Source organism: Echinops telfairi, unplaced genomic scaffold (assembly GCF_000313985.2).
Source record: "Echinops telfairi isolate 266 unplaced genomic scaffold, ASM31398v2 ScPeMD7_1;HRSCAF=3_0, whole genome shotgun sequence".
Classification (NCBI taxonomy): domain Eukaryota; kingdom Metazoa; phylum Chordata; class Mammalia; order Afrosoricida; family Tenrecidae; genus Echinops; species Echinops telfairi.
Genome location: NW_022103896.1, coordinates 90045133 through 90058322, shown reverse-complemented (window position 1 = coordinate 90058322; position 13190 = coordinate 90045133). Strand labels below are relative to the sequence as shown.

Sequence of the window (13190 nt, the reverse complement as noted above, 5' to 3'; positions counted from 1 at the left end):
CTGAATCCCCAGACCAATCCTAAGGAAACCTAGACTGCAGAGGAGAAGCCAGTAAGTAAAAGGATCTATCTCCTGGACTCCACAGATGTACACGTCATGTCTCTGAACTGAAAACCAGACCCATGGACAGGCCTGTGCCTGCGGATGACCTCCCAGTCTCGGGTCTAGTATTTCTTTGCCTGGAAGAGCTTGCTTCCCTTAATACAGAGCAGATTCGAAGAGATTTCTACATACACAGCCAGTGTGATCCTCTGTGCCTCATGGAAGCAGGAAGCAGCCACAGAAGGTGAAACATCTGCTCCTGATCCATAAAGATATATGTGTACAAAAGACCTCAGGGGAAATGAAACCAGAGCGGGCAGCAAAAGTAGAGACTTGGCCCAAAGACAGGGCAAGAATATTTCCCTGATATCGGCCCTCTCTTTGAATGAAACCTTTATTAAACTCTTTCACTCAGAACCAGCACCATCTTGTGAACTACACCTCACCTTCAGAACTACATTCCCCAGAATCCCTTTCTCCCTGACATTACTCAGTGGAAATAGAGCAATATTGAACTGAAGTTCTGAGAGGCTCGCTTTCAAGAACCCTTAGGAAGCTGCGATGTGCACGCCTGGGCAAGGAAGCTGATGTTTTGGCGATATCAGTAAGGGCTTCTAATACAATTTCTCTAGTTTTACCTCTCTGTCTACTCAGAGTCAGTATTTTTTTTCCTTGATAAAGACAAGAACCGGATTCTGATAACAGTAAAACTTGTAAAAAGAAATAAGGTGGTTACAGTTTGGAAACATTTGAGTGTCTGTCAGGGGAATGCAAAGCTTCTCTAGAGCAAGGCAACCAGTCACCGTAAGTCAGTCAGTCCACAGAAGCAAAACGCACGATTCAAATCCCGAAGGGTTTCAAATGTTTAAATGATCGGCTCTAGGATATAAAATAATATATAGGATGTAAAATAGCTATGTATGTTGAATGAAATAAACGATATGAGAAGCAAACAAGAAACAAAAGACTTTCAAAAATTAGCTGATTTTATACAAACACAAGTAGGACTTACAGAAATTAAATTATATGTAATTAAAACAAGTGAAACAGTAAAATAAACATTGATGAAGAGATGATTTGTGAACTGAAGAAAATGTTTAGAATATGGCACAAAATATTTTTTTAAAAAAGCAAACAGGAGGAAAAGGGTAATATAGAAAATTTTATGTCTAATGAAAGACGAGGTAGGTTTAATTAAATTAACTCTCCCACTTAGTCACTGCCAGCAAATTGATTCTCAATTCCAGAATCAACTCAATGGTAGTGAGTGTGAGTGAGTCTACTTAACTTGAAAGCTATGGTTAAAGGTAGGCCACCTTTTTGAGACCCTCCCTACCGTGCAGAGTATGGTATAAAAAGAAGAGTCATCATTTCTGCCCAGAAAATATTTCAAGTCAGAGAGGTGGAACAATAAGAAAAAATAGAGTAAAATTTGTTCTGGGGTGTTGTTTGCTTCTTTTTCTAATAACAAGAGCTACTTCCCATGTGCTTGTACTCCAGTAGTATCAAATGTGTTTGGGTCTTAATCAGAAGAATCTGGTATTCATGGAGGAATCACTATTAGCAATTGATCTCCTTTTCCTAACGGCCTATTGGCTATTTAGGACTCTGGTCAATCTGTGAGTGCATTTCAATGAATTCCAGCTAGGGTACATTTTAAAATAAAAATACTCACATTATGCACACCACATGAAACTGTAAAACACCCAAGTCCATGAGGAGTCCTTGAGAACAGAGGAAAAAATGACCTACAACAGAATGACAATAGTCTGACTTTCAACAGAAAGAGAAACCCAAAAGACAAAGGGGTTATATCTTCATTGGCTGGAAAACAAAAACAAATATCAGTCTAGAACTGGGTCCCCAGAAATATTACAATAAATTCAAAAATCCTATTAAAATAAAAACATTTTGGCTAAACAAAATCTGAGACAGCTACTGCTAACAGTTTTTGTCAAAGGAGCAACTAAAAAAGAGCACCTTGAAGAAGGAAACGGACCCTACAAAGATGCTGTGAGATCGATACAAAATGATTGGCTGAAGTGCTGAGGAAAATGGACGATATTTTGAAGTGACATGTATGACAACAAAAGAGAGGAAAATAAGAAATCTAGCAAATAAAAACAGTTTTAAGGTATCAAAAACTGTCTGATGGAATGCTTCATTACACATTCTAGAGTATTGTAAATTGTGCCTACTGATCTCCATAAAATATGCATTTCTCTGATTTATTGAGGTAAAATAATTCCTCTAGGTGGAATTAGAAGCTAGATACACCTCAAAGTATATGCAGGTCAAGAAGAATGTTACACAGATCCTATTTATGGGCTCCACATTAGGTGCTAACTAAGTGTTTTCTGGGGGAATCTACTGGTATTAAGGCTCTGCCTGGTGTAGTGGGTTACTCCATCTGCTAACTACAAGGTCAGCAGTTCTAATCCACCAATGGCTCTGAAAAGAAAAATGAGGTTTTCACAGCTTCAGAAACCCAAAAGGAGGACAATTCCATTCTGTCCTGCAGGGTCATTATGAGTTGGAATCAACTAAATGGCAGTAAATTTTGAGCTACTTTTTTTTTTTTAATAGGGTATTTTTTAAACGTTCCCTTACAAGCCATTCATTCATAAGAAGTTCCAATTGACAAATGTTCTAGAACTCTCATTCTTCCCAATGTTATCCATAATCTGCTATGATCCACAGGATTGAATGCCTTTGCGTGGTCAATAAAACACAAGTAACTATCCTTCTGCTAATCTCTGCTTTCACTCAAGAGATATGATGTCTCTCATCCCTTGTTCTCTTCGGAATCCAGCTTTGCTTTCTGGCAGCCCCTGTTGATGTATAACTGCAACCATTTATGCAACATCTTCAAGCAACCATTACTTGCATCTAATATTAATGACATTGTTCAATCGTTATCTCACTCAGTTGGGTCACGTTCTTTGGAATGAGTACAAATAGGAATCGCTTCCAATCAGTTGACCAGGTAGCTGTTTTCCAAATTTCTTAGCATAGGATAGTCCTTCCAAAGCTGTATCAGCTTGTTGAAACATTTCCATTGGTAGTCCATCCGTTCCCGAAGCCTTGTTTTTGGCTAATGCCTTCAAGGACAACTTGGACTTCTTTCAACACCATTGTTTCTGGGTCATATGCTACCTCTCGAAATGGTCGAATGTCAACCCATTCTTTTTGATACAGTGACTTTGTGTGTTCCTTCCATCTTCTTTTTAATCTTTTTGTATCATTCCATTTCACCACTTGTCGTTCATGTCAGTTGGTTATACTCTGGTGACTTGTGTGTGGCTGTGATGCTGGAAGCTATGTTACCGGTAGTTCAAATACAAACAGGGTCATCCAAAGTAAAAAGGTTTCAGTAGAGATTCCAGACTAAGAAGAGAAATTGAAGAAGGAGTGGCTTCCCTGATTATATGAAGAAGAACGCAGCATCAGGATTGGAGGAAGGCTTACTAACAACTTATGAGTTGCAGAGGATACCACTTTGCTTGCTGAAAGTGAGGAGGACTTGAAACACGTATTGATGAAGATCATGCAGGCTTCAGTGTGGATTACAACTCAACATGAAGACCCAAAGCCTCACAAATGAACCAACAGATAACATCATGATGAATGGACGAAAGGTGGAAGTTGTCAAGGATTTAGTCTTGCTTGGATCTACAATCAGTGCTCAGGCAAACCGCAGTCAAGATATCAAAAGTCCTGTTACATTAGCTAAATCTGCTGCATGAGACCTCTTTAGAGTATTGAAAACCAGTATGTTATTTTGAGGACTAAGGTGTCTCTGCCCCAAGCCGTGGTATTTTCTATTCCCTCATATGCATGTGAAAGTTGGGCAATGAACAGGGAAGACCAGAGACAAATTGAGGCATTTGAATTGTGGTGCTGGAGAAGAATATTGAAAGTTACACGGACTGCTAAAAGACAAACCAATTTGCCTTCGAGGAAGGATGGCCAGAGTACTCCTTGGAGGCGAGCATGGCAAGCTTTCATCTTGCATACTCTGGACATATTGTCAGGAGAAACCAGTCCCTGGAGAAGCTCATCATACTTGGTAAAGTGCAGAGACAGCAAGAAAGAGGGGACAAAGAAGAAGGCCCTCAATGAGCTGGATGACACAGTCACAGCAACAATAGTTGTGATGATGGCACAGGGCAGTGTAGAGTCTTGTCCTGCGGGGCAGAGGGTTACTAAGAGTCAAAATCAACTTGATAGCCCCTAACAACAATATCATCCAATAATTGGCCCATTTCTCTCTCACTACCACCGAGTCGATCCCACCTCATTATGACCCTATAGGATAGGGTCGAACTGCCTATGTGAGTTTCAAAGACTGAAAGAACACTTTATGGGAATAGAAAGCTTTGTCTTTCTCCCATGGAGTGGCTGGTGGTTTTGAACTGCTGAACTTGTGGTTAGCAGCCCAACGTGTCACCACTACACCACAATGGCTCCTTATTTGGCTCATAGAATCTCTTCCTTCAAGTTTCAGATTCATGGATATTCAAAGTAGCCCCTACCCAGTTTCTAATAGTGAGATTGGAATTGGGAGCTTCTGCAGGAAACCTCTGTAGCTCGACCTCCGCGGAGTATGCAAATTAGATCATGAAAACCAGAAAAGAGGTTGCAAGTTAAGAAGGTCAAGTGCATTCCCACTTCTGTTTTCTGAGAACTGGTGATCAAATTCTACCTACAATCTGTCTCCGAGTGCAAATGATTTTGCATGTCATATATATACAGATATATATATGTATGTATATATATATAATTTATATATTTTAGCTGGACAATCAGGAGAAGGAGGAAAACACAGTGGTCTTTCATAAGGGAAAGAGTCCCCTAAAGAAAATAATGAAGGCCCCGGTTGCTCAGGACTTTCCAAAGAAAGTGCAGAGCGCTCCTCAGAACTCCGCAGGGAATGATTTTGCATTTGCTGAGAAATTGGTTAGATGATCTAATAGGACTTTGCCCTTGCTCTAATTTCTATGATTCATGTATGACTTATTTAATTGCTATCAACTCTTACAGATATATAAAAGAATGATTTTATTCTTTAAAACAACTGAATTCAAGTCATCTTTAATATCACATCAAGTTTCTACTCCCATCACCCTTGAGAACATTGACATATTAACTTTTTGACCTACCCTGAGCCCTCCTGCTACCCTTCAGGATACAAAAGTGCATTTGTCAAGCTGCTAAATGTAATAGGGCACCTCTACCCTACAGTTCATGGAAAACAGATTTGAGAGAACTCAGGGTTAAGTGAAGCTCTCAGGAATGCCAATCAGCTAATTCAGAAGCTGGTGGGCAGAAGGGCAAGGTGTAATCACAACTAGAAAAACAGTGCTTAACTTGCCTGACCGTAGACAGCAGTTGGCATTTGGTCAGAAAACTACCTGAAACTTAGAAGAGATTCAGAAGCATTTTGAGTCATGGTTAAAGGAATAATGAATCAAAACGTATTATAATTGCTGTCTAAACCCCAAGCAGTTGTGTTATTTAGCTGTGGGTTTTTAATCTGTGGTATTGATTTGAAATAAAAATAACAGACAGTAAAACACACACAAAAACAAGATCCTGCCTGGCCATGTTTTGTGGTCTCTATTCATTGGCAGTTGTTGTCAGTTACTTAAATGAAAGCAGAGTGTACCTCTTTTGCAGAGACAAGAAGTGTCTGTCAATATGAGTATCTGAGAGCAAGCTAGCAGCCAATCAGAATCAACCCACCAAGTAGATTATACAAGTGACAATCCTAGTGACCTTTTACAAATGACTGTTGGAGGCACTGAATGAACAGCAGGAACCCGCCCTGGCTTCACCTTGCTGAGAGGGCGCCCAAGCTGAACTCTTGTAATCTTTTCCAACCCAGGAGCAGACGTGCATACACCTGGGTATGTCGATCTGGTCAGGATCTACTTCTTGACCTTCACTGGGAAACATATGAAAACAATGTTCTCCAATTGTCAGCACAAGTTCACCTAAACACAGAAACTTACACGACGAGAAGGGGCAAGCAGGGTCAGTTTCGACTTTGAAGTCCTGGTCTTTCTGGTGGCTAGCCCAAATCGAAGCCTGCGGCTCTCAAGCCAATTCTGACTCTTGACATTCTCATGTTACAGAGTAAAATGTGCTCCATAGAGTTTCCTTGGTTGTAATTGTTACAAAGGCATGTCATCAGGTCTTTCTTTAATATCACTGTTGGGTGGGTTTGAACCACCAACTTTTAGGTTAGTCGTAAAGAGCAAACTGCTTGCATTGGCTTTCCTTTAAGGTTTTGACTCCATCTCTTGAAACTCCTTTGAAATCATCAGAAATGCTCTCTTGCGAGGGTGAGCACAAGGGCAAGGGGTGTGCACGCACGGTGAATGGGCAAAGCAATTTTGTAGCATGTGTGTATCCAAAACTTCATATTAAGCATTACTCTCCAAATTTCAGAATTTGTTTACCAATCTGTGCAAACATATGAAAATGGAAAAAGACAAGCAAGTGTTCATGGGAGAACTTGAAAGCATTACCTTGATTTTCAGTAAGCTTTCACCTATCTCTTTTACACTGCAAAGATCCCGAGATGTTATGAATAACACCGGCCAATATTCTGTTGTTATATATTTTATTTCAAGAACAATGATCCTTTCCTATATATTTATTCTTGAATTTTATATATTGACATATTAAACGTTGAAGCTGAAAGAGAAAATGACAAATGTAAATATCCCAAAGGTAAAATTGGCTTTAAATTGTAATCTATTAAGATGTGTGTGCATGTATGTGCACTACATAAAATCTGTGAAGAATAATAAGGCATAGTCAGTTTGGGGTACTGTCTCAAAATATTTTAAGTAGATCTTCCCTGCATTTTAAGTAGATCCTAGACTATGTCTAGGTTATGATCTCTAAAATATGTTGCACTGATATGAATTCATAGCTGAGAATAATCTTAATATAGAAGCAATCATTATTTCTTTGTTAAATCTTCTTCAATAGTTCCTCATTGCCTTTTTTTTTTTTTTTTTGGTTATTAAATGAGTCTTTATTGTTTTTTTTTTTTTTTTTTTTTGGTTATTAAATGAGTCTTTATTGTTTTCTTTTGTCGTTCTTAACTGGCTGGGCATTCCACGGCACCACTGTTGAGGTCATCTATGATATCCTGAGGATGGCGCCCATCAACACTTCAGCCCACAGACTGGGCAGTCCCTAGGATCTCTTTAACGGCTCCAGAGAGTCCTCTGGCCAAAGATCGGTGCCGCATCTGACGCGCAATGCTGACGATCTCATCGAAAGTGACGTTCCCACGATGCTTACTGTTTTTCTGCTTCTTTCTATCCCGGGGAGGTTCCTTGAGGGCTTTGATGGTGAGGGCAGAGGCAGAAGGCACCGCTTCAATCTGGGCTTGTCTCTTCTGAACGGTCCATTTCACAGTAACCCTTAAGCCCTTCCCGTCACCGCTCACCGGTTGCTCGGCAATGTCATCACCCACCTTCTTTGGAGACAAGCCCAGGGGTCCGATCTTGGGGGCCAGCGCGGACGTGGCACCCACTTCCCCACCGGTGCACCTTAAGTACTCGACTTTGATCTCCTTGGGGTCGAACTTGGGCGGCATGGCGGAGGCGGCTGGTGTCGGATGAACCCAGATCCTCATTGCCTTTTAAATTAGTTATAGTCAGCTCTTCAATACTATAAAGTTGCCCTGGTTGTGTCCTGGTTAGCGTTGGGCTGCGATCTGCAAAGTCTGCAGTTTAAAACCACCAGCCACTCTGAGAGAGAAAGACAGGGCTTTCTAGTCCCATAGAGTTACAGTCTTGGAAACTCACAAGGGGTTCAATGTTGTCCTATACGGTCGCTATGAGCCACATTGACTCAATGGCAGTGAGTTTAAGTGAGTTCATTACTATGTAAATATGACCCCCCAAAAAACTTGGCTGAACTCACCTGCCAGTATTATGTAAGCCTTGAACCAATCAGAACGAATTCCTAGATAGTATACAACACTGGTTTGTTTTTTTTCCATCAGTCGACCTTTGCTCAATCTACCGCATTGAAATGCCTGTTGAAATGTTCTTCCCAATTCACTTTTATCCCAGTTGAAGTCTCTTCTTAAAGCTTGTTTCCTGAGGACCTTGACAATGTCTTATTCACCTCTACATTTCCAAAACTAGCACTAGGCTTGACAAGTAGCAGACACTCACTATGTATTGAATGTGAATTTGCATATCCTTTTCAAAAGTTAGCTCTTTGATTGGGCCTTTACTGATCCTTCCCTCTCAGAGCACATTCTTGGAAGCTTTTAGTGGAACTTCCCATATTGGATCTGGTAGCAAAATTATTTGTCTGATTCTCCTCTCTTCATCTTCTATTCCCACCCGCATGTAGGTTCCTGGTGTTACTTATTCCTCTCTAAAGCTAGTGACTCATTTCTTAGGCCCTACATTCAGTCCGTGCTGAACGAGAATGATGCTACCGAACATTGAATGGGGGGAGCCCTGGTGATGTAATGTGTACACGGTGGACTGTGATGTAATGCACACATGGTGGGAGCCCTGGTGATGTAATGCGTACACAATGGACTGTGATCCACATCGCTGGAAGTCACCAGCTGCTCCGTGAGAGAAAAACAGGACTTTCTCCTCCTGTCAACAGTTACGGTCTCAGAAACCCACGGGGTGGGGAGGGGCTGTCACTATGAGTCAGCATCCACTCCATAGCAATGAGAACATTGAATTATGCAGACCCTTTTTTTGTTTGTGGCTGAAAGATGTTTACGTGTGTGTGTGCGATCATTTTACTGGGAGCTCTTACAGATATCATAACATTCCATAGTCCAATCACATCTAGCAGTACTATACAATTGCTACCAAACTCAGTTTCAAAACATTTTCTTTCCTCATGAACTCCTTGATATCTGCTTTCTTTTATCCCCTCTGTTCCCCTCACCCCTAACCCAGGAACTTTTTTTTTGTTGCTGCTTTTTATACTATCCAATATATCCATTTAAGTACAGTTCTGTTATTCACTCCCCTCAAGTGGGGTTGTACAGTCATCAGTGCTATCAGCTGCTCGCCCTTCCCTCCTTCCCACCCTCACTACCAGTTCCCTTAGGAAACCATTACTCCTGTTACTGTTTATGAAGGGTTATCTATCTTGGCTTTCATGTACCAAATGATCTTAATTATACAAATGAACATAAGCAAGTCTAACATGATTAATGAGGCAAAACAAATAAAAACCATAATAATAAGAGGAGGAAGTATTGAAGTACCAGAAGATAGTTATGTGTTTCATCAGTGCTATACTGCACCCTGGATTTATCATCCCTTCCATGTGGCCCTTCTGAGAGGGACACTTTTATAAATACTTTTATATACCATATTATCCTTGTAAGTATATAAAATAGGAAAGGTCACATTTGATGGTTAATAATAAGAAGCAACATTTAAGCTCTTTGTCTTGCTGACAGTCTTCTAAAACTATTAATTCGTTATCTTCCATGCCAATAAAGCACAAGCATGCTAACTAAGCACATTAAATATCTAACAACGTAATCTTCACAGCCCCATTAGAATAGCCCTGTTCTTGTCCTCATTTTACAGAGGAAGAACCTGAAGCCTAGAAAGGCTAAATCATAGGTTCCTAAATTTATTTGGCCTACCACTCTTTTTAAGAAAAAAAAAACCCACGAAATTATTCAGCGTTACCCTGGCAATGAAAAACTTTCCTACTATAGCCCATAATCCAGGATAAAGGGTAGAAATCTGCTGCTACAGTCTCAAGCTCCATCCCACTCTACCCCCCATCATTCCAGTCTCCACACCCTAGGAGTGGTATTGCTCACTTTGGGAAACACTGGGCTTAATATAGAGTCCAAGGACATCCAAAGGCTAAATGGCAGAGCAGGTATTTGAGCTAGTATAATGGTAGATACTGTTTCTAGAATAAAGCTTCCTGCATTCAAAGTCTGGCTCTACACCTTAGTAACAGTTTGGTATTGTGCGAGCTGGTTACCACCATTCTTCATATCTTCATCTGTAAAATAGGGTCATTCAGAGTATCTACCACATAGGCATAGTGTAAAGACCAAATCAAATATTATGTAAAAACAGTAAGACTGGCACATGCTTTTTTTCTTTGCACATTTGGCACCTTGTCCTTTTTCAGTTGGCTTCTGAAGCTGATCAACAGACCACCTCTAGACATTCAGAGAATAATTTCATTCACAAAGAGCTGGCTCTCACTTTCAGGGACATCTGACCATCATGTAATGATGGTGACTGTAGCAACTGCTCAGTCTCACACTCGGCAACAGGCTTCCCACCAAGTCTCCTGGGCTGGTCCTTGCCAACCCCCTTTTTCCGCTGGTGTGTTCCTGGCCCAGGAGGAAGGTTCTGTCATGCACATGCTCCTTGCCCTTACTCCATGCAAGGTTGTCCAGATGGGACTGACATTCTGTGTTATCATGTATTCCATTTGTGTGCACTTTATAAACAAGGACCACCACTGGAGCTGTCACCCGCAAGCCATCTGATTGGCCCATCTCTCTACGCCCAGTTCTTTCTTTCCTTTTATTGGTTTGTTTGTTTTTCCCTTTATCTGTGTCTCTTTCACTTTCCATCTCGCATTATCTCTGTGCATCTAAATTTCTCTCTCTTTGTCGATATCACATGCACACACACAAATACACAGCCATACATTTACACAAAAAGACACATAGTACACATACTCACCAACACACACGCATACACACTCACACAACAACCAACGTGACATGCTAATTGGATTCTCCAGGGAGTTTGCCTTATTCTCATAGACAGATGTGACTTGGGAGGGGTTAAGAGGGACACATTTCACACCTGTTAACTCCACTCAATCACTTGTTGTGTGATGCCTGATGCAAAAGGACAGGCTGACCTGGCTAACTGGGATGAGCCTCAGCTGTCCCTCCCGAGTTGGCTCAGGGAACAGATGCCCCCTCTGTGCTCAGTGTAGGAGATCGTCTGCTGGAATGTCCTGGGAGCAGGTGTAGGCCCCTCCACAGAGTGGATTGAGGGGACTGTTCTCAATGAGTTTATAAAACTATATACTGCAGTTGGCTGGCTATTTTAATAAGATTCCAATTAGACAATCAAAGGACAGACCCTGTATCGGGAGGAAATAGACAGGGTCATGACACTGATGCAGCTGGGGTTATATCAGTAGCAAGGAAATGTCTTGAGAAAGAAATATTAACTGAAACAAAGGTGCCTCGAATAACATATTACTTTAGATTTTTAAAAATCGACCAACTGGAACTAAGCCCATCAGAAACAAGAGCTGGGTGGTGCTGAGAGAGAAAGGTGGGCATATTTTAAAAGCAGACTGAGAATTGAGTGTTCATATGTTATTTTATTCACGGGACAATTGTTGGAGAGCTTAGGCTATCAATAGCAAAGTGCGAAATACAGAAGATGTTTCCCTCGGCCTCACATATTTACAGTTTAGGGGAAAAAAGACAATTAAATACGAAATCAAAAGTTTGTGTCCTAAATGTCACGAACACGGGGATCCGGAATGCTGAATATGTGAAACCAGGAGCCCCGGATACATTAGGATCTGGCCGTCAGGAAGGTTCTCTGCAGGAAGGGACGCATAAATTGAGATCTGACTAATAAGCAGGATGTAACAAGCTGGTTAAGGGAAAATATCCCTGGCAAAAGGAACAGATGTCAGAGTGATTGGAAAGAGGAGAGAAGCCAGATACTAAAGAGGCTGTTGAGCTCAGACAAGAAATTCTTGCCTCGTCCATAGGTCAGTGAAAAGTTATTAAGGAATTTTCAGTGGGGTATGCAATTCTTCAGTGGTGCAAACTGAATGTTTTAAGTTCAATTCCATTCAAAGTCCCCTGGAAACAAAATCTGATAAGGTATTTCTGAAAAATCATCCATTGAAAACCCTTTAAAACACAGTTCTATTCTGACACGCACCTGGTCGCCATGTACTGGAGTTAGCATAGTGCCGATTGGTTTTGGTTTTGGTTTTTAGGTGAAATACACTGTCATCAGTGTTGCATTTCAGAAACATCATTCCGCCTATTGTTTAAAGGCAAAAATTCAAGCAAGTGGACCAGCTAAAAGTAAATTCAGAACAGGGATAAAGAGAACAGGAGATACTTATGAGGCAAATCAAGAGGATTTTATCATTAGTTGCATGAAGGGAAGGTTAGGAGAACTAAACAAGGACTTGATATGATGGTGTCACCATCTTCATGATGGGAAGAGTGGCAAAGGGGGTCACAGATGGCGCTCAAGCTCTAAGGTGGCCCTATGAGCCAACCTCCTGAGGTTAATGTCCTTGATTTAAGAAGACCTGTGAATTTCTTCTAACCCAGTATTGCCCAAAGTCGAGAATGCTGCCCCCTTGGGGGTGCTGGAATGATCCAGGAGGGCTGGAAAAGCAGATCCCTGTTCTTTATCCTGGATTACGGGCCATAGCACAAAAGCTTTCAATTGCCAGCAGGTGCTGAGTACGTACTTGGTTTTCTGTAAAGGGGGCTTAGGCAAATGAAGTTTGGGTGCCTATAGGTTAAAACCTAACCTTATGGAATATGGGTCAGCATTCCACTGCTAACTGTAAGGTTGACAGTTCAAACTCTTTGCAGGAGAAAAAAATAAGCTATCTGGTCCTGTACCAATGTACAACCTCAGAAATCCTATGAGTCAAAATGAATTGCTGCAATTTGGAATCCTCTTGATGGCAGTGAGTTTGTTCACAGAATATGTCAATGGTGATAGAATGCTACTGCTAGGATTATGTTATGATCCATAAGACACTGTTTTAGCCAGCTGAAGATACAGATTCTCCCTGGGGTTAGGACAAAATCAACAGTCCTTTGGGAAATCTCACATTGCATGGAATGGCAGGCTCCAAAACTCGAAGACCCTGGTGGCACAGTGCTTATAAGCACTAGACTGCTAACTGAAAGGTCTTTGGTTCAAACTCATCAGCTACTCTGAAGGAGAAAGAGGTGGCAGTCTGCATCTATAGGAAACCCCGTGCTCCAAGGTGTGAAGACAACATGCTGGCGCGGAGTAGGGATTCAGTGGAGAGGTCTAGGGGGCTGGTCCCAGCCCCAAATACTAAGTGGATGCCTGCCCCTCCCC

The 13190-nt window shown here is 41.3% G+C and overlaps 1 protein-coding gene across 1 annotated transcript; it reads right to left on the bottom strand.

Moving 5' to 3' along the window:
• Window positions 1-7231: 7231 nt before the first annotated feature.
• Window positions 7232-7660, bottom strand: LOC101643236 (60S ribosomal protein L12-like). The gene has a single exon (XM_045287456.1). It carries the CDS (start codon window positions 7658-7660, stop codon window positions 7232-7234), a length of 429 nt encoding a protein of 142 aa, XP_045143391.1.
• Window positions 7661-13190: the final 5530 nt, after the last annotated feature.